This window comes from Buteo buteo, chromosome 3 (assembly GCF_964188355.1).
Source record: "Buteo buteo chromosome 3, bButBut1.hap1.1, whole genome shotgun sequence".
Taxonomy (NCBI): Eukaryota; Metazoa; Chordata; class Aves; order Accipitriformes; family Accipitridae; genus Buteo; species Buteo buteo.
This window is the reverse complement of record NC_134173.1, coordinates 77,256,040-77,281,654: the sequence shown is the minus strand read 5'-3', so window position 1 is coordinate 77,281,654 and position 25,615 is coordinate 77,256,040. Positions and strand designations below refer to the sequence as shown.

Here is a 25,615-nt window from a genome sequence, read left to right as displayed (position 1 = left end):
ACCCCCCATGATGGCATGAACATCTACGGGCAGGGGGTCCCAGCAGCCCCAGGTTGCATCCCCCAGGCTCACCCCCCTACAAAGTTGCATCTCCAGTTTCTGGGGAGCGAAGAGTGGAGGAGGTGACCTCTGAGGTTAAAGGGGAATAAATACAAATAGTGAAGTCCCCTTGGGAGGTGTTTAAGATGGGTTTATGGGGTCCATTGCACCCCACGGCAGGTATAACCCCCGTTAACATTGACTTTTTAGATAGGAAGGTTTCCAGGTGAGGAGCTGGGCTGGTGCAGAGCCTCCATGGAGGCTGAGGGGTGCTGGGGACATCCCTGCTTGGACACTTCCACCACCCAGAAGGTGGAAATGGAGATGGTCAAGCCTCCAGCGAGCTCAAGTTGAGCCCTTGGTTGAGACTTCAGTCCGGTGGCCCTTGGGGCTTTGGCAGCCTGAGCAGATGTTCTGCGGAAGCTTTGCTTGGAGGCCACGTAAATAGTCATTTTTCTACCTCAAAAATGCAATGACTACAAATTGGAGGAGGTTCAGCCCCACTCCCTTTGTGGAGTGAAATGCTTTTCGATACTCTCTGCTGAAATCCTTGAAAAATCCCAGCGGGAACATCCCTAACGGGAGATACGATGCCCGTGGTCCCTTGCCTTTGGGGCTTGCCCATCCCTAAGGACTGCCAGAGAGAAGAGCACGCTGCTGCGCACATCGCTGCTCTGCTCCTCTTATACTGGCTTTTTCTTTTTTTTATTAATATTGCTTTATAAAAGTATAAAATGTTTTATAATCTGCAGCTGTTGCTATTTGCTCGGCAGCTGCTACCTGCTTGCTCTCTGCTCACATACCAGGGGTCAGATGCCACCGGGTAATAACTCTTGATAAATGGTGACTTTCGAACAAGGAGCGCCGGAGTGTGCAACCACTTCAGCGGGTTGAGTGAGTGCAGCAAAGCGAGAAAATAAATATCCTGAGGATTCGCGGGATTCAACCAGCCGGGCTCTTAAACTGGTGCTTAAACCAGCACTGTTTAGGCTCAGGCGGCATGAGCAGCCCCTGGGGCTACGCACAACTTGGGTTTGGTTGGATTTTATTGATATTGCAGCCATAAGAGGGGTTTTTTCCTTATATTTTTTATTTTGCACCCTGCTGATGTTTTTCTAAGGAAGTGCACTGAGGATAGGAGCAGTTCTCTAAGTTATCGTTTGAGGCAGAAAACCCCTGTGCTGGAGAGGTAGCAAGTATATGCTCAGGGACGTGTGCCCGTTCCTGGAGAAATGGGGAGAATTTGGGGTGTGCGAAGCCCAGGTTGATTATGGATGTACAAGGAGAACTGAAATCCGTGCAGGAACAGGCAAAGCTGCTTGTTTGGAGCATGCTCTTGGTGTAGCTTTTGTGCGTCGTCATTTTTGGGGTTGAGATGTCTTGAGATATGAGGCCCAGATATTATTTCATATAAATATATATATATGTATTGTATGTGTATATATATATTATTGAATATATATATTTATATTCTCTCTATATTGATATTAACTGTAGATAATATGTATAGATATGGAGATATCTATAGGTATATAGCTATATAGATATACAGATAGAGACATACGATAGAGACATAGATATATGTCTATATAGATATCTATAGAGAATGTATAATTCAATATATATTGAATATATCTCTATATAGATACAGATGTTATATATTTAATATATAGATATATCTATACAGATACAATCTCTGTAAACATACATAGATATTTTTCGATATAACTTATAGATATATAAGATATAGTCTATGTCTATATATAGTCTATAGATATCTGTATACATCTATAGGTATATACAGATTATACATATCTATAGATATCTCTCCATATATCTCTATTTTTATAAATATATATATGTGTGTGTGTGTATGCATATAGCGGCATGTCTCTGTTAAACACAAAGGAGGCAGAAAGGCTTTGCTTTGGGTTTTGGGGCAGTAATAAGGTTTTGCTCCCAGTGGAGCCAGAGCTTTGAACAGCTGTGGGAGGGCAGGGGCTTTCCCAGGGCCAGCACAGCCCAGGATTTGGGGCTGGGGGCTGCGAGGAGCCAGCACAGCAAAACCCCCGTGCCCTGGGTGCTGCCTCCGCTGTGCCCCAGCCCAGCCTCTCCCTGCAAACTGGAGTGGGGAACGTGGGTGAGCCTGGGGCTTCTTCCCTCCCCTCTAACAGGCTGAAAAAAAAAATTAAATATAGGTCAGATGTAATCATATTATGTACATATAAAATAATACCTATATATCATATCTATCATCTCTAACTATAACTGAATATATATAATTCAATATATATTCAATATATCTATTCAATAATATCTGAATAATATAAAATACTAAAAATAGCAATACTATTCAGGCCGTGTATCTCTATCAATTATCTCTAAATATTATTGAATATATGTATTGAATATAGGTATTGAATATCTCTAGATATTATTGAAAATATATAATTCAATATAGGTATTCGGTGTATAGATTCAATAACTTCTAGAGATAATTTATAGATAGGTAATATATAGATTTTTATGTATAAGTATCTATTTATTACTATATGTAATCTATAGAGAATATATTTCAATATAGGTACTCAGTATATGTACCATAATACATCTCTCTCTCTGATTATATATATGGAATGTATATAGAATTATATATATCCAATAATCTCTCTATATCTTATATAAAAATTTATTTTAAATATATAATACATATTGTATATATGAAACATATATATGTATTATGCATATATACACATATATATGAAATAATATCCAGGCCTCATATCTCAATCAATAACATTTTATAGGCGTTCTTCCATGTTTTCTATGTCAAAATCCAAGTAAATACATCAGTCACTAGCCATTCCCTGGGTGCTGTGTGTATCTGGGGATTATGGATAGCACAAGCAAATGCTCGGTCTCCGACTCTTACTCTGACTATTTCCTTTGCAATCAGCAGTTCTGGCTGTTTCTGTCCTGCAAACTTGGGAGTTTTCAGAGGGCTTTTTTCCAGCCTTGTTTTCTGAAGAAGACTTTATGGATCCTCCATGAAGGGACTGATGCTTATAGCTCAGTGCTGGGCAAAACAGGAGTCCAAAAGCCATCGGCACGGCAGAGCCCATGGATGGTGGCGTGGAGCATCCCTGTGCCCTCCTGAGCTGCTTCATCGGGAGGAAGAGGAGGAGGAGAGCTGGAGCTGGGATGGGTCTTGTCACAGCCATGGCGGTGCTTTGCTGTATTACAATACCGTTATTAGAATCACAGGATAGTTTGGGTTGGAAGGGACCTTTAAAGGCCATCTAGTCCAACCCCCCTGCCATGAGCAGGGACATCTTCAACTAGATCAGGTTGCTCAGAGCCCCGTCCAGCCTGACCTGGAATGTTTCCAGGGATGGGGCATCGACCACCTCTCCGGGGAACTTCTCTACCTTCGTTGTAACAAATTTCTTCCTTAGATCTACTCTGAATCTCCCCTCTTTTAGTTCAAAGCCATTACCTCTTGTCCTATCACTACAACCCCTACTAAATAGTCTCTCTCCAGCTTTCCTATCAGCCCCTTTCTATATTGAAAGGCTGCAAGAAGGTCTCCCTGGAGCCATATCTTCTCCAGGCTGAACAACCCCAACTCTCTCAGCCTTTCCTCACAGCAGAGGTGTTCCAGCCCTCGGACCATTCCCTGTCTCTCCTCTGGACCCGCTCCAACAGGTCCATGTCTGTCTTGTACTGGGGACCCCAGAGCTGGACGCAATGCTCCAGGGGGGTCTCACCAGAGCAGAGCAGAGGGGCAGATTCCCCTCCCTGGACCCGCTGGCCATTAGGTACTTGATATCATTTTTGTTGGCTGCATTAGGCCACTGATATGCCATGAGACCTTTCTCCAGGTCCTGCAGCCAATGCTGGCTGCAACCTCAGACATGCAGAAGTTTGCCATCAGCTGCTGGGTGGTCAACGGGTGGCCCTAGAGTCCCTCCTGCCATCGGTACCTTCACACAACGATGCCACCACTATGACTCTTTGCAAGTAACCTGGTTTTGTAAAAATTAAGACTTGATGCTCCTCTCCAGAGCAGTTTCATGAGGACCAAGCCCTTGGGGAAACTGGAAGCGGGGCAGCAGCTTCTTTATGCAATCCCCATCCCCTCCGCAAAAACCAGGCAGCAATTTTCCGAGCTCGGTAGCCAGTGGCAACAGCCCGATGAAATGAATAGGCTGTCACGCTAAGCACTAAGAAATGTAACTATTACATTTTACAATTCTCTTTTTCTTTGCAGCACATGTTCATTTAAAGGTAATGCTCTCCGGGGTTTGCATTCTGCTGATAGGATAGCGGGATCTTAATTTACAGATATTCTCCAGTAATGCGCGGTTTATATACGTTCTGCTAATAGCATTATGAGCATAGTTTAGACTAATACAAAATTAGAGCTCTAATTTGCATAAACAAATTACTGTTTGGATTAGCGCTAAATGGGGAAGACGACTGATATTTGAGGAGATTTGATTTGGCTGCAACAGCTCTGTTTGTATAACAGCGTATGTACGAAAATGAGCTGGGTGGCTCCGTGTGGGTTGGGAGGGAGGTGGGATGGTGCAGGAGGTACCAGGTCATGAACTGGTGGGGTTTTTGGTGGCAGCTGAGCCCCTCTGGGTCATATTTGTCACTTCAGAGCTTACTGATCCTTCAGAATAACCTAATGGGCAGCACTAACCGGATCGCAGCTCCTGACCCATTGCCATTCCGTTGCCTCGCTACAGGGTTTGAGGATGTAGGGGAGAGATGGGGAGGTGCAGAAGGGTCCCCAACGCTGCCCACTCGACCCCGCTTGCGTCCCAGCATCCACTCCAGGTGATAGATGGACGACAGCAGCGGTCTTGGGCAACTTGTCACATGCAGGGATGTAGCAAAACCCTTGCAAGAGCCAGATTGGGGGGGGGGAATAATAATATCAAAGTTATAGTGCCTAATAATAATAATAATAATAATAATAATGATAATCAAAGCTTGTAGAGCTCCGTAGAACTTGGCTAAGCTCAGGAGAAGGTCCCGTGTTGCTGATTCCCTCATGGGATTGCATCCACATTTCTTTGCTGCTGGGGTTGGAGCTGCAAGCCAAGGGTGTGAGATGGAGCGTCAGCCCTGGCTGCGTGGATCCTGTTTCGGATGCACCAGGCTGCCTGTTAAGAAGTACATACCAGCAGTGTGAATCGAAGCCACGCTGTATGTGAGGCATCGGGGTCGATGGCAAATATCTGTAGAGTTTAGGGACAAACATCTTGCTGTGTCCTGGCAGGTTATGGTTGGGTGGGGACCTGACCTTCAGTGCATGGTCTCTTCTCCTGTGGCATTGCTGTGAGTGAGCCAGGGGAAAGAAACGGCTTTTTGTTGCATGGGGGAAGCGGTACTATGGGGAGAGTCCTTGCAGGTTGTTTTTTTTGGTGTAAATCACGGGGAGTCAGAGCAGCTCCTCTGTCTACAGCGAAACTACATGCGTGGTTCTTCCCTGCATCACCTCCATCCTCAGGCAGCCACGGGTCTGCTCACGAAGCAGCAGCTCCTTGCAATACCGCCTCTAGTTTGGGCTTACCCTGACTTTCTTTTGTTCTTGTAGATCCCAGCTATTAAACCAAATGCGCCCATCACCTCAAGGTGGGAAGTCCCAGCATGTGCAACAGAGATGGAGGAGTAAAGGCTATCGCTGCATCGGTGGGGTGATGTACCGAGTGTCGGCAAATAAACTCTCCAAGACGTCCAACACCCCTGGCCGGGGCAGAGACCTGAGCACCAAGACCCCCGGCAGAGCAGGTGAGCAGCAAAAATTTGTCCCGGTCTGCATCCAAAATCTGTTGATGTCCCAGCTTCAGCGTTGAGGTTGGTTTTTACCTGCTTATTCCCAGCCTGCATGTTACAACTCATCCTCTTGCCTCGCAGGAGCCCAGACACAAAGGTGACGGGCATCCCGCTGGTGCCAAAGCGCATCCCCTAGCTGTTCTTGCTTTACGGTAGCACTGAAGGGAAAATAATGTAGAAGAAACAAAAGGTTTAAGAAAATTGAGGTTTTTCTCAACTCAGGCTTAGTTCAAGCTTGTAGAGTATTGTGCCATTAAACTGGTTTCTTTTTTTAACCTGAGCAAAGTGCTGGGCAGCTTCAAACAGCACCGCAAGGTTAAATGTATTTGAGATGCTCATCAAATTACCTTCAATATTGACCTAACAAAAGCTGGGAGGATCATTCTGCAGATAACTACGAAACAGGCATTTCGACACAGTTACCGGCTTTACATTTAGCTTCAATTAAATTTGTGTTTCAGCTCCTCTTGTACTTGATGCCTCTAGTGTGGCTCTTAGGCAAGAGCAGGTTTTAACTGTGCTTAAAGTATTTTTTTGAGTTTCTACTTGGGGTCAAATATTTTTGCTCCGTAACTGCTTTATTGACAAATTTTGGGGACAGTTAAGCTGGGAAAGGCAAAGTAATGGCTCTGTGCTATTGTTTTTCTTTACTGGAAGGATGAAGGGTGCAGAGACAAGTATGTTCACGGAAGATGCTATAAATGAGGCAATTTAATGCCAGAGTCATTGTACGTGTGGTGGCAAAGTGAATGAAGAGGGGCAATAAATAGCACAGTGTTGTTGAGAGGTGCAGCCTCTGAAACTGCCTGCATCCCGGTTTGTGTGAGCATGATGGGGCATCCTGGGTAGTTTTAAACCCACAAAGAACAGGGATTAGGGAGGGAAGGAGCTTTGTGCAGGCACAAAAATCCCATCAGCAGGAGAGCTGAGCAGCTCCGGGAAGTTTGAAAAGCATGAGACAAATTAGGAGCAAACAGCAACATCTCAATAAAGAGTAAGTAACAGCCCCCTGACGCTCACACGCAGCCTGTAAGTGGCATTGGAGGGAAAATGGAGAGAGAGAAATTAGGGGCAGGCAGGAGAGGAACGGCCGGTGATGATAAATCCTTACTCCACATTGTCGCTGGTGGGGAGGAGGGCAGAGATTTAGCTTAAACTGTGGATTAGCTGCCCCAGCCACCTGGGGGTGGGAAATGAAGATGCCTGCAGATGATGGCAGAGATGAGGATGCTGTGGTGGCCAAGGGGGCGCAGAGCCGATGGAGCATCACTTTCAAGTAATCTCCCTTCTGAGAGCATTAAAGGGATGCTCAGCATCACCGGTTTGGGGACGGTTTGCTGGTGGTTTTGCAACTCAGCTCTTCTCAGAACAGATTTTTGGTGGCTGACTAGCCTGCAACATTGTCGTTGCTGCTGGCTCTGCGAATAGGTGTGTGCATGCTCGTGAGTGTGTGTCCATATGGCTTGTTTTGAAGTCTGCGATCCTACCTGCGCGCTGTTAAATCCTTGGCTTTGGTGCTGTGTCTGAAGAGGATGGGCAAGGATCAGCCTTCGGAGGCATGAAAAAAAGGCCGTCAAGTGAGCTGAGGGGTCTGTAGACCAAGCAAAGTCTGGTTGTCAGTGACATTGGATTTTTTCAAGAGCTTTGCTAACGGCAGTGCGATTTTCCAAAGTGTCTGAATCAGGGTAATCAGCTGCACAAAACCAACTCGAGGGTGGTTCTGGCATAAGCACCATCCCTGGGCATTGAAGCTGTCACCAAAGGCAGCAAACATCTTGCTGGAGTGCAAGAAAAGGGGTGAAACCCCCAAGATGTGGGCAGGGAAGATGTTAGATGGAGCAGGTCTGGTTTTGGGGCCAGGTTTCAGGACAGAGTTGGACCACTGGGAAGGATCCAGGGGAGAAGTGATGGCTGGAAGGACCGGAAAAGTAGAGGACCTGGGTCTGTGCAATCTGAAGAGGAGGAGATGGAGGGGCTGCAGGTCCCCAAGTTCATGAAGAGCTGCCAAGCAAAGGAAGGATGTCTTCTCCATGGCCAGGTGGAGCAGCCAAAAACCAAGGGGCTTAAACTGTAGCAGGAAGGGTTCAGGGAGAGCTTTCGAAGCACGAGGATTATGAAGTGCTGGAGTAAGTTGGCTGGGTGGACTCTGAAATCTTCATTATTGGGGTTTTTTTTTAAAGAACAGGTTACATGAACTTCTGTCTGGGGAGGACATAGGTGGAGTATGTCCTGCCTTGCAGCAAGGAGGTGGACTTGACTCAAGCTGCTGCCTAATTTCTAGTCAATGCATTGGTGGCTTTAATGTAGGTGCTGGGAGATGGTGGGAGGACTGAACTGCCCACCACCATGCTTATATCACTGTTTCTGCTGCTGTTCAGAGCACCAGCATTTCCGAGGCAGCTTTTCCCAAGCCCAAATCTTGCACATGCCATATTTAAAATGCTTGTTGCAGACTATTTTTTTTTTTTTCATTTATCTAAGTGCAAGAAAATCTCTAAATTTGTCTGGCCACTGGGAAACAGCAAAGTCATGTGTCGGCAACTCAGCAAAGGCTGATGGATTCAGCCTGTCCATGAATATCCACCGCTGGGCTGGGACCAAGCAGAGGAACACCAGCTTAGAGTGCAATATCTGGGAGAGGTATTGAGCCAAAGGTATGACAGGAGGGTTTTTGCAAATTCAGGCATCGGCATTGCTCTTGGGGTTTTGCTGGGGGGGATTTTGGGTATTGGGAAAACCCTGGGGCTCAAGCCTTTCAAGGAAACAGCGATGACTTTCAAGGGATTTAGTTTGCAGAGGTGACCTAAAGCAGCTTTAAAACGCAAAAGATCGATAAAAGGCACAGGGTGAGCGTGCACCAGCAAGCACTGGATAGTTTTGTAGATAATTTTCCCCCTTTTTGATCTCAGTTTTAAAATAATGAGACTTTCATGGAGATGTGCAACAGTCTCGAGGTTAGCAGGTCAGACCTGCTGGCTGGTGGTGGGGTGGGAGCTGCTCCCCATTGTGGCTTTACTGGGAGTGATAGGGCATGGAGGAGATGCGATCCCTCCCATCTTTCCTTCCCCACTGGTACCACGTCCTTTACTGAGGTCTTGTTTAGAGAAACAGGTTTAATTAGTGCTGCTTTGGGACAGAAGGTCCCTTCCAGGGTTATTTTCTATAAAGTACAGACCCATTTTTTTTATTTTTTTTTTTAAGATATTTTGCTAGTCTCCTTCCCCCTGCCATGCAGTGCAGTGGGTTTGTAACCATAAAGCCTTGGTAACTGGTGTGTGTCAGTATTTGCATGTCATCTTTCAGTTCGGGCCATAATTCATCCTCCTTCGCAAGGATGGATTCAACAGATACCGGCGTCTCTTGCTTTACAATAACTGGGGCTGGCAGGGTGGAACATTTGTGTGTGCTCATCGGGTACGAGCCTTCACACGTTTACTGAATGCTCTGTGTTTTTGACACTTGACAAAGTTTATTTAAAAGATGAAAAAAACAGCTTTTCCTTTCCCTTCCAGTGGCAGACGCTGTGTGTTTGGGGTAGCAGAGATGGGAAATGCTCCTGACAGTTTAATAGCTTGGAGTTTACTTACAGTGGGTTATAATTCTGCTGTTTGCCTGAATTTATTGGGTTGGTATTTTGTCTCTTTGTGGTCCGACTACAGTAAGAAACGTGATGCTGGTTGCTGCGGCTGATCCATCAGTGCCATCACACTGTCCCTGCCAGGCGAGCAGGATGGGCAATCTTTTTGATGCTGGGGGTAAGTTAAGATTTGGTCCTGGGGATGCACCTCCTGCAGCCCTATGCTGTATCAGGGTCAATCTTGGGGCTACCAGGAGGGATAAAGCAGCTCATTCTTCTCCTGAAGCAAGGGGAAGAACATGGGTTTTGCCACGGCTCATCCGCAGCCTGCTTCCTTATCAGCAGTGTGGCATGGTGGACACCCAGCTTGGGGACAGGGGAAACATCATTGCAAACCCAGGAAAAGTTTCTGAAGGTGTTTTGAGCATAAAGAAGCTCCGTGGAGTGGTTGGTGTTTTGGGGCATCACAGTGGTCCATACAGCTGCTGAGAATGGTGCTGTCGTCACATGTGTGGCTCTGCTCCCAAAGGGCTTGCTGCAAGTTCTGTGCTTGTGTCCTGAACACTAAAGATTAAATACAGAAATAGAAAGACTTCTTGCCTTCGCAGCTGGCCGGTGAGCTCAGATGTACTGTAACTCAGCTGCTCAAGCAAGGATGGAAGAGGCTCAGAAGAAGACATCTAGCTGCAAATGCAGGGCATGGACACCCGCTCCTCATCACTGTGCAGGATGAAGATGGAGTATAAAACATGGAAAAGTGCTTTACCCCGGGATAACTAGTTATTTCTGCAACGATATATTTTTCACTTTGCAGAAGTATTAGAAAATAGGCAGCGGGATGGTGTGGAAAGCATTCAATACGTTGCAATTAATTAAGCAAGCATAATAATTGGGTTTCTCTGCTCACAATGAACCTTTCCTTCATTTCTTTCTACAGCTGCTAAGATGTTATTCAGACACTTGAGGAATTTCCATGAAATTGGGGAAGGAAGCAAAAGGTCCTGGCAACATAGCATTTCACAGAGAAATTCAAAAGAGAAAATAAAAAAAACCCGCAGCCCTGTACAAGATTGAAAGCAGCAGAAACCAAATTAAGGTTTGACATTGTCTGGAAAACAGCCCTGACCCCAATCTAGGCAAGACCCGCCACCGCTGCGGTGAGAGGTATTGCACACCGTGAACCGGGGCTGGCTCCGGTGGTGTTTTGCCGGCACTCCTGTGGTGTTTTGCTGGTGTCCAGGCTGCTTTCCATGGGCAAATCCTCACCTGCACGACTTCCTCATCCTCAGCTGAGGTTTTACCTCCTGGGAGGTGTGAGGGAGCCCCGGTGGGATGAAAGGCTGGTGGCTTTGGGGGCACTCCAGTGTGGCTAGGCTTCACCTGCTGGAGGGGTGCTCATGGGTGGCAGCCAGCCTCTTGAGCCACATGGTTTTATTTATTGGTGGTTTTCAATTTTTCTCTACAACCATAGGATCCAGAAGCCTTGGAGATACCCATGACTGCTGAGCTCCCAAAGGTGGAGGTTTAAGAGGAGCTTTAAGTTCTCCCAAGCTGCCGATGTATGTCTCCCAGTACAGCCATGGCAGCGTCGGATGGCAGAGGTGCAAACTATTTCTAAATACATGATTGAGTTCAACCTTCCAGGGCTGGGGGGCTTTCCCTGCATCTAAACACACTCCCTGTCTCCACCCTGTGGCGTAACATCCCCTCCTGCCTCAGTTTCCCCACTCTGCTGCGACAGCATCTTAGTAACAGCTGGGGAGACTGAAGATGCGAGCTTCTCTGCTGCGTCACACTGAAGATGGATGACTGATGCTCATGAACGTGATTTCAGATGCAGTGGGAGAACTCCACACTCGGCGAAAGGAGGAGGAAGATAACACGGCGCAGGGAGCCATGCGTTGGAAGAAAGTGCACTCTCGGCTCCTTGTTTACCAACTAATTTTAGAAGTGCTGAGTGCTGCAGAAATGCACTTTCCATGTTTGCAAGGATGATAAAGTGCTCAGCGCCGCTGTCGGGCTGGCCAAGGGCTTGCGTGAACGATGCTCTCTCCTCTGAGCCGCTTGGCTTTTTAAAAAAAGAAGAGAAAGCTTTAAGACTGGACACCTTGAACATGTTGGGACTGAGTGGTGGAGGGGTAAGGAAGAAGTTGGTGGAGAAGAGGACAACCCAATGCACCAAGGTGTGAGAACAGTGAAAACTGGATTGTTGCTTTCCTTAGGTTTCAGCTGGTTTTGGTGTTGCTTGTGCTGGAGTGCACTTCTGCTCAGTCCCTTGGAGCTGAATTCCCTGGCTTTGGGATTGCTCAATCCCTTGGCCCCTTCATGCTCAATCCCATGGGTTTGGGATTGCTCAGTCCATTACCCCTCTTGAGCTCAATCCATTGGCCCCTTTGAGCTCCATCCCTTGTCTTTGGGATTACTCAATCCCTTACCCCTTTTGAGCTTAATCCCTTGGCCCCTTCAATCTCAATGCCTTGGCTTTGGGATTGCTCAATCTCTTACCCCTTTTGAGCTCTATCTCTTGGCGTTGGGATTACTCAATCCCTTGGTCTCTTTTGAGCTCAGTCCCTTGGCTCTGGGACTGCAGACACTGGTGGGAAGAGACCTGGTGTCCTTGAGGAGCACCGCTGGATCCAGCACCGGTGTAGACGAGAGCTTGCAGAGCTCGGGAGATGCTCCGCAGCAGCCGCTCCAGGCTCCTTGCAAGCATCAGCTCACACAACAACATCTAACCAGGACCATGCTTCATTAATTGAGGTTGCTTCGTGAATAAAACATTCGTGACTGCCTGACCCAGGGACATGCATGATCCTGTTAGGAGCTGGGGTGCAACCGGGCAGGAGACTACAAAATGCTTTGCTCATGTAGTGGCAGCTCATCCCTTCTTTTCCTGTTACCTTTAGAGAGTGAGGGCTTTTGCTGTCCGGTGAGTAAAATAAATTACCCCCAGCAGCTGCTAGTGCTGATCATCTGAAACAGTGGAACCCACTTAAATGAATAATAATTAAAGAAATAAATTTCCCCGAGTGCCAGCCTCAAAACTTTTTGTTCAGCAATAAAGCGAAGGAGAGCCTCGCAAAATGAATCGCTTGGCTGTTTCCGAAGTAGGCTGCCTGCGCCGCGGCGGGCACAGCGGGGTTATAATGGGACCTGTTAAAGGAGCCGGCGTGGTTAAAGGAAGCCTTTTCCTGGGTGTCAAGGTCATGTTGGAACAGACTGAGTAGAAGCAAGCGTGGCTAATGGCAAAACCCCTTCCCTTGATGAGCAAGACTAAATAACGGGAAGCTGGGATGACCCTGTTATGGTCATCCCCGAGTCAGAGCATTGGCTGGTGGAGCTGATTGTCTGCCAGCTGCAGTTGCCTGGGCGAAGTCCTGGTTCTTTCCTTCCCTGTGTAAGATTTCCATAAATTATTCTTGATTTGGGGCAGTTGAAAGAGATGGGCAGCAATGGGCTCGGCGGTTTCCTCTGTCCCCAAGGAGGGTGACCTGCATGGCTGGCGCTGGCTGTCACCCTAACATGATGCTCTCACCCTCTTGTGCATCCCTTGGCTCTGCCACATCCCAGCTCTGTGACTTGTCCCTTTTTTTAGGTTATTTCAGTTTTCTACAGTCTTTCCACCATATAAAAAATAAATTACTAGATAAGATGCACAAACAGACCTTTCCACATGATGAGGTCCTGGTCCTTGAGCTGTGCCCTAGGAGCAATAAAGTCCTTCCTAAATAATTAAGCAGGTAATAATTAACTGCGCTCCCTCCATGCAATATTTGCAGCTGATTTTTAGTGCAAAGGAAAACTTCAAGCGTTCTTTTCGGTGTGCATTTGTTGCATTGCAAGCTCTTGGACAAGGGGAAGCTGAGCAGGGGTGTTGGAGCTGGATGGAAGCATCCTGCTCCCCATGCTGGCATCCTGGAAAGCACCAACTGCTGCTCCTGAGCACGGTTCCCGGGCTGCCAAGGCAAATCTCTGCCAACCTTTCCCTGGAGGAGAAGGACCAGGTTGCAGTTGAGGGACCCCTCAAGCCCGGAGATATGTTTTGGGGTTATGGGAAATAAAAGGTCCTAATTAACGTATGGGTGTTGGTGGAGGGGTGCAGCACCTGACCCGCTCGTTTTAAACATATTTTGTGGTTGTGGAGCCTTTGGCAGGGATAAATTGTGGCTCTTTGCTCTTTTCCATCAAAAGCTGGAATTTCGAGCGGGATGGGCTGAGCAGAAGCAAATGCTGTGGAAAACACCATGGGACCGCTCGGCTGTGGATTCCTTCAGAGGAGCAGGGGGAAAAAAAAGGAGTTAGGCTGTAGCCCCCGCTATTAATCATAGCTGTAATCATGCATTTAATGAACATGACAGCTCCTGCTCCCTCTGGAGAGACGCGTCGAGTCTCACGGCTGGGTTAGGTACAACAATCACTTCTCGACGCTCGCGCTTGATAACACCGAGAGCCGCCGGAGCAGCCAGTGTCAGGTTGGGATGATGCATTAAGAGAAACAACCCCGTTTGCATGGGCTGCGTATTTCCTTACAGATGATGCGCTTCAAACCGACTAAATCATTAAGAAGGAAAAAAAAAAAAGCAGAGAGAGAAAAACACCTGTCCCTTATGCAGGGTATAAAATATCAAGCCTGACGCCGCCGTGCTGTGTGTAATCAGTTAAAAAGCCCTTAATGTGCAGTTCTTGATGCTCTCCCCAGCAGCTTTTATTTTTTTCCTTCCTTTTTTTTTTTCTCCCCCTGTTGTTCCCACTGCCTTTGAGCGTGCACAGGGGAGGAACTTGCCATGCCACTTATTTAAATCTCTGCAGCAAGGGACTTTTGTAATATAGAGGAAAGCGTAATATGGGATGTGTGAGTTGCTCTCCTGATCCGACAGGACCGCTGCATCCCGATGCTGATGCTCTCCCCGGTTGGAGAGCAATCAGGGAGAAAAACAGGATAGATTTGGGACTGGCATCTGTCCTGCAAAATAAAAGTGTGTTATGTCTGGACCAAATGAGACTCCCAGAGAAAAGAGTCAAGCCCTAGGGGTATTATTTTGGCTTTTTGTTTAATTTAGTCAAACTGCAGCAAATCTCAGTTCCTAATTTTTTAATTTAACCCTTATCCAGTTCTCCGGGTTTTTTTGCTCAGCCCTGGTGTCACACTATGTGGGCTACTTTGATGATACAGATACACCCTGAATCTCCCCTGTCTGCAAAATATCAGACGCTTTGTATTTGTTAATGCAAATCTCTTGGTAGCAGCTCCAACTGGGCATCCTGAGTTGATAACCACTCTAAAAATCAAAACTTGGGCTCCTTGGACCTCCTTAAAGGTCTGAGACATCAAACCCACTCTCCTGCATTTCCTCCCTTGCTGCTTTGGTGCTCACAGAGCCTTGCTTGTATTTAAACTTCTTTTTGCATGATGCAAAAGCTTCTAAAAATACCATCGTGCCGGAGCCTGAGTTTTCTCCATAAATCCCAGTCGACAGCATAATGTGTAATTACGGAGCTTCTTAACCGGCAGTGTTACGGAGCCACTGGGCTGTCTCCTCCTGGGTAAATATTTAGGTGGTTTTCTAATAGTTCAGAGAGGATTTGCATGTGGGGTGACTAATTAGGTGGTGGGAAAGCGTGGATGAAGAGTTTCTTTGCCAGCTGCCAGTCTGATGCTTTGCCAGACCTGGTTGGCATGCTGGACGGACGCATCTTACCCGGATTTTGCCGTGGATGGGACTGGCTCTCGGGCGGTTAAACTGCCTCCAGGCTGTGAGTTAATTCACAGTAAGAGCTCGTAATGGGAGACGCACATTGCCTGTCCACGTATAATAGCATGACTTCTTGCCAGAACATAAAAGCTGGGCAAACTCCCCCTGCAAACATTATACCATGGATGTATTTTTTCTATATATAAATTAAAAACCAGTGGCATGAGGCTGTTGCACCCTTTATTTATTTACTTATCTATTTATTTCTTTAGCGATTCCTCCTTTCTGGCCAAGATGTGGCTGTCAGGCTGCTTTAACTAAAAGGATGGCACACAAGCACGGGAGCATGTTCGTCCCCGAGAGTCCACTTTTATGCCCGGGTATTAAATATTCAGAGAGATTGTCTGCTGCCCTGGGGAGCCGGCTCCTAGTGTAGCCCGTCCTGCTGAGCTTGCTTTAAGGAGCATTAAACATAATTGCAAAGGGCTGAGGGATGCTCTATCCTTACCCTAATGGTCAGACTTTAATTTGGGTCTTTCTCCCTGCATCAGCTGGGAGGTCAACCTTGCTCGAGCGCGCTGGCCTCTTAACCCACGTCCTCGCTAAAAGATGCTCTGCGGCATCTTCGGAGCGACCCAAAGTTGATGTGCACTTATTTTAGTGCTGAAAACTAGTTGGAAAGACGCTCCTAGAGTGAGGCAGCTCTGTGATGAGGGGGAAGCCAAAAAACAAACGCAAAAAACCCCTCAGCGGTAACTCAAATGCCCGGTTGATACTCGACGCGCTTGCGGCAAGCTCGAACGCGCTTGCCGGTGAGTTGCACGGAGCTTGCTCGATGCCTCTGATCGACAGGCATGTGCCGCCAGTGCCGACATCGCGCCTGCGCCAATCGCTTTTATTTGCAGAGGGAACAGATGGGGCTTCGCCGACGCCGGCAGCCCGAGTGACAGCTCGCGCGTGGGGAGAACGCGCTGCCGCACTATCAAATTCCACTCACTCACTCCCCAACATGCCCGGGCTGGCAGGTGAGTGACTGAGCTGCTCTCATACCACCTGGAAAGCTGAGATACGGCCTTTATTTTCAATTCATTCTTTCCTACGCCAGTCAAGGACAATTTAATTATGTGCGTGCACGTATCGAAGGCAGGCGCTGGGCTTCCCCGGCCGGCTGCGGGGAGCAGCCAAGCCAAGCGTGGAAATTTCCTGGACTGACAGCGCAAGCGTGCAAGTTGCCCAGAGGGGTTTTTTGGCACGTTCAGGTGCCAAGGGGAAAGGTCCCTGCTGTGTTTGGAGCTGGCAGGGAGCCCTTTTGCTGTGGACGCACAGGAGGTGCTGGCAACGTGGAGGTCCGTAAAGAGCATTTTCACCCATCCAGGCTCTGGGAGCTGCCTGCTTTGGGTTAAGCAATAAGATTGTAGAATCATAGAACGGTTTGGGTTGGGAGAGACCTTCAAAGGTCATCTAGTCCAACCCCCCTGCAATGAGCAGGGACATCTTGAACTAGATCAGGTTGCTCAGAGCCCCGTCCAACCTGACCTGGAATGTTTCCAGGGATGGGGCATCGACCACCTCTCTGGGCAACCTGGGCCAGTGTTTCACCACCCTCAGCGTAACAAATTTCTTCCTTAGATCTAGTCCGAATCTCCCCTCTTTTAGTTTAAAGCTATTACCACTTGTCCTATCGCTGCAGACCCTATTAAAAAGTCTGTCCCCTTCTTTCTTATAAGCCCACTTTAAGGGTTGAAAGGCCACAAGAAGGTCTCCCCGGAGCCTTCTCTTCTCCAGGCTGACAAGCCCAGCTCTCTCAGTCTTTCCTCATATGAGAGGTGTTCCAGCCCTCTAATCATTTTTGTTGACCTAAGATACTGAGAGCTGCATGAGTTCCTGCAAAATTTCTTGATTCTGAGCAAATTATCTATGTTTTCCTCTTTGTTTCCAACAGCAAGGTTGCATTGTACGCCCAGTCCTGGCTTCTCTCCATCCGGCTGCCTGAACAGATCAGCTACGAGCCGATACATCGCCAGGTCTGTACTTGTGGGGAGGAATGGCGTGCTCCCCCTCTGGATGCTGCTTGTGATTTATGCTCAGAACGGTGTCAGAAGCTTGAGACGCAGCTATTTAACTGGCTGTTTATTTGGTGGAGCTCTGGCCGCTGCTTTTCCCCCAGCCTCTACAAGGTAGTTGTAAGCTCAGCAGAAAGCTGCGGTTTCTGCTTGGAAATGGTTTGAAAGGTTATTAATGGATAGCAACACCTTTCTGCAAGCAAAGAATGCCAAATCCTGCTTGGAAAGTCCTTTTAAAAATCAACTGTATTGTTCTCAAGCAGTATTTTGGGTTTTTTACCCCAACTCTGAGAAGCCCATCTCAATTCAGCCCAGCAAACCTGCAGGTTTTCCTTCTCTCTGTCCCACCCACAAACTGGGAACCTGCCATGTGGCAACTGGAAGGCACTGTGTATGGGAGAACGACAGCACATTGCTGGTGTTCAACACCCTGCCAGCTTTCTCCTTGCTTTTTTTTTTGTGCTACAGCTGTGCCACATGTCATCACGGCCTTAAGCATCAGTGTTTGCAGACAAGTCCCTCTTAATTGTAGCAGACTAAAATTTATTCCCAAAGTGTGTCTGTTCCAGATGTCTGTATACAGACGTAAGGCCAAATTCTAGCTATATTTTATCATATCCTACCACTAATATCAACTGATTTAAAATCTACCATCGGAGTTAATTGGTGCTAAAGTCCAGCTTCGAAATGGTTTCTCTGCAGATCAATGTGTTGGTGACCTGGCCAGGTATCACAAATAGCCAAGACGTTGACTATGGGAGAGCCTTTTTTCAATATCATAATTTCAGCAAAGAAATGATCTTTTTTTAAATGCTTATCATGCCATATCATGGTTTGCCTTGCATTAGCTTTGGAAGCACCTCAAGTGCCAAGAAGCAATTTGTGGTGGGGCTTGGTGTCCCCCAGAGCCATTTGTAATGTGAGAGGTGGTGGCATTTGTGATGCTGAAATGAGACTTTCACATTCAGTATTTTGGCTGTATGAAGTTGTCTTTTTCTCATTCCATTTTAACTCAAGAGCTGCAGACAACCAGTAATTATAGAGGTAAAAATATGCATTCACCCCTAAAATAGTTTTCTTGAGCAAGTATTTATCGTGGGTAATGCTATTGTGACCCTTAGACCTGTGTTTCTCGCACCAGGAGGGCCAAGACTGTGGAAATACATAAACATTATATAATATTTATGTATTATACATATATGAAAATAACTTTATATATAAATATTTATCCTTAGTCTCTAAGGAAGCAATGCATACAGCTACCCAGAGAACCCAAGGTGAGTGGCTTTGTTTGCCCCCATCCAGAGCACTGTGTCCTCTGCAAACTTGAGCTGACCGTGCTGTACCATCTAATTATCTGCTCAGAGAGATCAAACGTGCCCTCCGTAGTGTTGCATTCACCCAGATCTCAACACTTCCCCTCTTCCTCCTGGTCCCGTACAACTCTATAGCTGCTGGGTAATTACCTCTTCAGCTGGAAGCTTGTGGGAAACGTGTGCTAAGCAACTTTTTATATCCTTAAGTAACTTCTAGTGGTACCAAGCAATTAATAGCGAGTTTTTCTGATATCTGGTGTTACCTTGTTTTTCTGCGGCCGTCACGTAGGCCCTCATTCATTGAGGTTCATAAGCAGGTGCCCACTTGAAGTCCTTGAATAGCAGCAGGCCAGCTGGCAGGGACTCATGCTGAAGTGCCCTCTAAGTTGTTCAGCGTTTGCATCCTGTACTGCACGAGCCCAGCATGGGAGAGGATGTTTTCTGCCTCACCATGTTCCCCAAAACTGCAGGAAGGTCTCTCCATGCTCATAAAATCATGGGAGAGAATCATGGTTATGGAGGTGGGAAGGGTTCTCTGGAGAGCTGTCCTTCCTCCTGCCCCAAAGGCCCTCTTGTTCTTCCAACATATCTCTCTGAGAAGGTCTGGTTCCACCTTCTCTACACCATCCCATGAAGAAGTCACAGAGGACCATAAGATCCCCCTTGGCCTTCCCCTTGCTGAGCAAATCAGCCCATGGCCTCTGCTGAGATGTCCTGTGCTCCAGCTGCAATCATCTTGGTGGCTTCCACTGGACACACTGCCATCCATCACTGTCTGTGTTGTACTGGGAGCCCCAAACTGGACCCAGTGCCCAGCTGTGGTCTTGCAAGTGCCAAATAGAGGGGACACATCCCCTCCCTCATCATCCCAACTGCATTCCTGCTCATACAGCCCAGGATGTGGTGGGTGTCATCACCTCAAGGGCACCTGGCTGATGCCTGGGCACCTTGTTGTTCCCCAGGGTTGGCTTCTGCAGAGGTGCTTTCCAGGAAGTTGGCGTGATTTTGTACCAAATGCAGATGTTTCCAGGAAGATTGGCCTCATGAAGCAGATTTCTAAAGATTCAGGGTAAAGTTGGCCAAAAATCAAAAAGACCTAAGAGCTTTTGGCCCAGCACGAACTTCCTGAATATCTCGCTCTCTCTTCAGAGTGAAACTTGGGCTCCTCTGGGATTTCAGGTGCTGTTGAGCTGTCTTCTCTACGTCATTGTTGTGTTGAAGTTGGAGATGTAACCTGACCCTGTCTTTCTCATTTAGCCGTGCTGTTCAGCGGAGTTTGGCCATCATTCGTCAAGCCAAGCAGAAGAAAAAGAAGAAGGAATACTGTATGTACTACAACCGCTTCGGCAAGTGTAATCGCGGGGACAGCTGCCCCTACATCCATGATCCAGAAAAGGTGGCCGTCTGTACCAGGTATGGATAGACACAGCAACCGTATGCTTTGGCCCATCACAGTAGACTGGGCCGTTGGTTGGCTTTGGTGCTTGCTCATGTGATATTCCCCAGGGAAACAACCTGATAACAGAAATGTAAGACCACGAGGACAGCTGTTCTGGGTCAGGCCTAGGGTCTACCCAACCCTATTGGGTTGGCAGGTAACCTACAGGAGGAGGACAAGACAAGGCACACAGAGAAGAGCTCTTTCTCCTGGCTGGGACCTCTCAGCTTCTGGCAGTGAAGCCCTGCAGCCTGGTAGGGTTTGTTTTTCAATCGCTAGAGGTTGCCACCAAACCATCATCATATAATAGTCAGCAGATCTTTTTTTTTTTGTGAATTTATTTAGTCCTTTCTTTAACACATGGTATTTATGACAGTGGGTTGCACAACTGAATTATGGACTGTGTAGAAAGTGCTTCCTCAACTGGCTGCTTGACTATTGTGCTGGGTGCCTCCTCCCTCGTGGTTTTTGAGAAAGACGGAATAATGATTCCCTGATCACCTTTTAGTCACCACTTATAACTGCATAGTCCTCCCCTCTCTGTCCAGACTTCCCAGACTGGAGAATGATGGTCTATTTAATATCTTCTGGTAATTTTTCCCTAAAATTACACAGCATTTTACAGCTATTAATGCTAATAAAGCACCACACAACCAGCCTCCAAGTTAAATACACACATTTTTGTTGTTCTCCACAACCTGTAGGGATTACAGAAATATTTATTTCACATTTTGGAGGTGGATACCATCACCAGGACGTTTATGTCTTACAAGTAACCTTCCATATCGCAGTACAGAAGCTCTAAAAAAATTAAAAAATCAGAGTAATGTTTTAAGGATTAGTAATAAAATAAAATTAACATTTCTTAAATATAATCAGAATAATAGTCCTTAGTGACTTACTTACTGCTGTCAGGCTGAGGATGCCATCAGGGTTTGCCAGGTGGAATTTAGAGGCTAAAGCATTTAGCCAGTCCCCAAAGAGACCATCTGACTAGAATGATTTTGTGGATCCTGGGTAATACCTGGTACCGATGTCAGAGCGGTGCAGATCTGAGCAGAGTGACCTGAGAGCCTGCCTTTATCATGCACCGAGTGATTTCTTCTAGCAGCATTTCTCAGATCCTCTTGGATCCGTGCAACAGGTTTGAATCCTTCAGCCTGTGACGCCATGCAGCTACGAGACTTGGTAATTTATTACAGGAGAACTGATTCATGTTGCCAGCTCATTATACCTGCCCAACAGTTGATTAAACTATATTATTAGTCGTTTAAAAAGTGTAGAAAAGCCAACTCCACTGATGAACTCCTTGAGTAATTTCTCTGTAAAATTGCTGCTGTGCTAGAAATCATTTGGAGGTTGCACAAAGCTTGATGGGAGACCATATAGGGGGGAAAGGTGATTTATTGTTTTTTTAACTGATTTCACTCGCTTTCACTCCTTCTCCTATAACACATCCTCATGAACACTGAGACGCATGTGTCCGAGGTAGCTGGTCAGGATTACTTCTGGTGACATAGAGGACAAGGGATGCCAGCTACTGAGTCCTCGCTTTGAATCCTTGGTTCTTCTTATGCTGGTGACCAAGTCTGGTTTTGGGCTGTGCTCCCTGCATACTTCAGGAATTGCTGGTCCTTGAGGTCTTTTGGGTCTCCATCCTGCTCCATTTCTATGAATCACTAGAGGTAGAGGACAACACTGATTTTCTCCTAGTCTTGTGTCTCCTTACCCTGGTGCTTTCTACCTCCAATCCTGTTCTTCAGCTTGCTGTTACCATCTCTTAATTTTCTCAGTCTGCTTTTGGTTTAGGGTGTCCTTTATTTTCCAGATCTGGTTGTTTTGAGGAGGTGCACATAGCTACGCTGTGATTGCAATCATCTGCAAACCTAGTTGCCATCAACCAGCTGGTTCTCACATCTATATGTTCCCATTTATACTTTGTTCAAACCATTCTCAATTTTGTTTTATTTTTAATGAATCTCTCCATGCTCAGCTCTACATTTACCCAGATTTTATAAATAATGCTGGGGGGCATATTCTGTGCTCCAGAACCTCCCTGCAAGGCTGTGCAACTGAGAGCATGTAACCCTGCAGTCTCCTTTCCTGGGGGGTTCAGACCAGTGCTCTTCCCACGATAATGTGTATTTTATTAATCAGCTACCACACTGGTAGCTCCTAGGAAAATTTCTGAGTCCAAACATCCTCACATGCTTTGGGATCTTGATTTCTGTTGTGCGCCTGTCTCTGCTCCTCCTGGTTGTTGGCCACTCACACCCGGAGGTCCTCCTGGTGTTTCATCCAGCTTCTGGTGTGATCAGGGCTCTAGGAAGGACCTTTCTCCTGAGAACATCATCTCTGAACCTTGGGGTACAGGCCTTGCTCTACCTACTAATGAGCAGCCAAATACAGTGAAAGAATAAAATCTATCGGGAAGTATCAGCTGCTCTTCTAAGAAGAAGGACTCAGACCAATTTAGGGTGTGAAATGGGCTTTAACAGCAAGCTCGGCAGCAGTCCTGTGTTTGTGGCCTTGGGGTAAATGTGGTAATGGGGCAAGACAGATGCTTGGTGTTTAAAGTGGCGTGTTTTGCGACCCACCTCGTGCTCAACCCTCTCTTTCTGGTGTATCTACAGGTTTCTCCGTGGCACATGCAAGAAGACAGACGGGACCTGTTCGTTTTCCCACAAGGTGTCCAAAGACAAGGTCTGTATGGCTTCCCAACGAGCGCGGTGCGGCTCTACGAGTGAGCGGACCTACGCTGGTGGTTGTAGGGAAGTCTGCCCCATTGATTGCTTCCAACAGAGTTCGTTTGTAGTTTGCTTGCCAAGCTGTTCAGGCTCACCATAGGGTTGTGAGAGCAAAGTGTGCCTCTTCAACCGGTGCGGTGAATCCGTAGATGAATGCATTAAGCAGCGGATTGGAAACCAGAGCACCTGGGGTTGCGTTGGGTAATGTGCTTTGGGTTAAGGAGTGCTTAAACTCCAGGGATCGGAGAGAAAGAGCAGAGGAGAAGTGTTTAATTGCGTCTAATCCTTAGCTACCTCCGTAAGATCACCCTTCCCTCTAAATCACCCTGTGCTGGGGTTGGAGGAAGAGGATGTTTTAACATACAAGAGCTTGGAGGTAAAAATTAACCTTTCTAAAAAGCCAGGCAGTGAAACTAGCTGGCAAAATGGCTTTTGAGTTCATCATCATTTTCAACCTTCTTGATGCATTTGGGGCTCTGCGGTTTTATTACACAGAGTGAGGTGGAAGAATAATTAGGTTTTCTTTTAGTGATTATCGGTTGACGATTTAGCAGATTAACCTCCATTCAGTGGCTAGGATCTCCGGTCGGACATAGCTTTGGAGACCTCAAGCGTTGAAGCCGAGGCGAAGTAGGTGCTGAAGGTTAAGTGTAGCTGCGGGTCCTTCACTGAGCTGGGATGTGCTTCAAGCACGTATTTACATTTCAGCTTTGTTGGACGGATTTGGAGGATCATTTCTCTGCTACAAAGGATCACCCAGACAACAGCAGTAAGGTTAATCCTACCAAGGTATTGAAACGCCAAGCAGAGTGGTGTCGCTGTGTGGGGAGCGGTTTGTGATCGGCTCTGGTGTCAAGGCTCCACTGTTGGGATGGAGATGCCAGAAACGGGGATGCGAATGAGGACTGGTTTTCCCAGAGAAGCCCATCAGGCTCCGTCCTTTGTCGTGTCACTCGAGGAGTTTGCAGCCCCCCTTGGCTGTATTTCTGGCATGTCATATGTCGAAAGCAGCTTTGTCAAAGCTGTCGCAGCTGTGCCTGGGGCACGGCAGGGACCGGAGCTCGCCTGAGCCATGCCAGATCTGGAAGCGCTGCTTTTAATTACTCAAGCTTTGGTTATTTAGTCCACGCCCTGTGAATTGTCCTAATAGCACCTTCTTCTCCCCACTCCCTTCGAGCATCACAGTCCTCCTTTTCCCATCTACGGCATCATGTCGGTAATTACAGTGCAATTACTGACCTGTAAAGCATTTAACCCATGGGATGTCGGGTCTCATCAGCATCTGGGACAGGACCTTTTCCAACAGCATTTGCCTTTGGGCACGCAGTTTTCTTGTCTCCCTTTCCCTCCGTTTGCCTAAGGCACGTTCGTTGTCAGTGGGGAGCTCATAAGTTATCCTGGCAGTGAGCAGAGTTGCTCTGAACGAGGCACAAAGCACCATATGTTTTTTACATGTATCTCTCTTCAGAGTCACTTAATCACGAGTATATAAAATAGAGAAGATAGACTGGGGACAGCTGTACTCCCTGACTCGTGGCATGTCAAAGGAGGGATGGGGATGAGAATTGATAGAAGGAAAAAGGGTTGGTTGGTTTTTTTTTTCCTTCCTATAACATATAGTTAGACTTCAGAAATAAAGGAGACAAGGAAGAAGGAAGCTTTGCAAAGGGACTGGCTGTTGGTGTATCTAGAATTGTTATATTTAATGCAGATTTGGAGTGGATATGGGGCCAGCAACTTCTTTTAACCTGAGTAAGTGATGTGCAAGTGCTAACAGCAGCACTCAACCCACTGCCTGCGCCTCTGAGCCAAAGGATTGATATTCATCCAGACTGCACAGGACCGTTGGCTTACATCTGTACCAGCGAGTTAAATGGTATTTTAGCAGGTGCCGGAGCTTGGTTTTGGTCCCAGGGCAAAAACCTGGGTGAGACTTGGGAGTTGGAGGTGGCCGAGGAACCGTTACAGTTGGTGGTTTATCTGCAGCCATGTCCATCAAAGGATGTGATGGCTGGATGTGGATGGCTTTGTGCCAGGTGGTCTTGGTGCGTGGAAATATTTCTCAGCATGTTTAATTTGCTGGTGGAGATGTAGCCTCAGTTTCCCCTCTAGAAACACTGGTGTGTCTTGGTACCTCAAGGAGGACCTCAGGCTTTTGGCTTCTGGGCTCCATTTTGGGTGTATAGGTGGAGAATGATGGCTGCAGCATGGCATGGAAAACTCAACCTTTCCCTTTTAGCAGCACCTTGCCCATTAGGAATTGGGGAAGAATAACAATAATATCATTGTGGTAATAAAACTGAATTAAAAACAAGTGGTCATGCTGAAGTCTCTTGCAGAAGAGCTGGTTTCCTGATGGCATTTTGGGGACAGAATCCCAAGGAAGGGGTCTCACGGGGCACAGGTGGCCTCTGCCCATCTCATCTTTTTCCCTAGCAGTTCACCGCTACCGAAGCATCCTCTAAACCCAAGATGAGTCATTAAATTAACAAGCCTACAAACGAAGCAGGCAGGTGCGAGCTCTCTTACGTGCCTTAGAAACAAATGCTTTCAGAGCACATGTTTCTGGCCATGCATGTCGCGCTCCGTGGGGAAGGAGGATTATTTTTCGCAGAATTAGGCACCCCGGGGATGGTTCAGAGGTCTCCGCTCACCACCTTGTCTTCAGCGCGGGCTGGAAGAGAAACAACCTCCTCTGCAGAGTTCAAGCCTGTTTCAGGGTGATTTATAGCTGCGGGGATGCTGCTACCCAAAGCGAGAGGCGACTTTGCTTTTCAACTCCCGTAGCTCCCTGTTAACCCGGGTGATTACTAGCAAAGGTGGCGTTAGCATCATTTATCAGCGGCGGAGAAAGGCAGGTGAAGTTGCTCAGCCGAGGAAGGCAGCGGTTTCCCA

General features: G+C 47.1%; 1 protein-coding gene across 3 annotated transcripts in view; it reads left to right on the top strand.

Annotated features, from left to right (window-relative positions):
• Positions 1-25,615, top strand: part of ZC3H3 (zinc finger CCCH-type containing 3) — a 179,229-nt gene that overhangs the window by 116,109 nt on the left and 37,505 nt on the right. For all 3 annotated transcript variants that reach the window (XM_075024080.1, XM_075024078.1, XM_075024077.1), the window contains 4 exons: positions 5,648-5,841; positions 17,099-17,180; positions 19,793-19,948; positions 22,607-22,676. In XM_075024080.1, the coding sequence (XP_074880181.1) occupies positions 5,648-5,841; positions 17,099-17,180; positions 19,793-19,948; positions 22,607-22,676 (502 nt within the window). The remainder of the gene's footprint in view (positions 1-5,647; positions 5,842-17,098; positions 17,181-19,792; positions 19,949-22,606; positions 22,677-25,615) is intronic.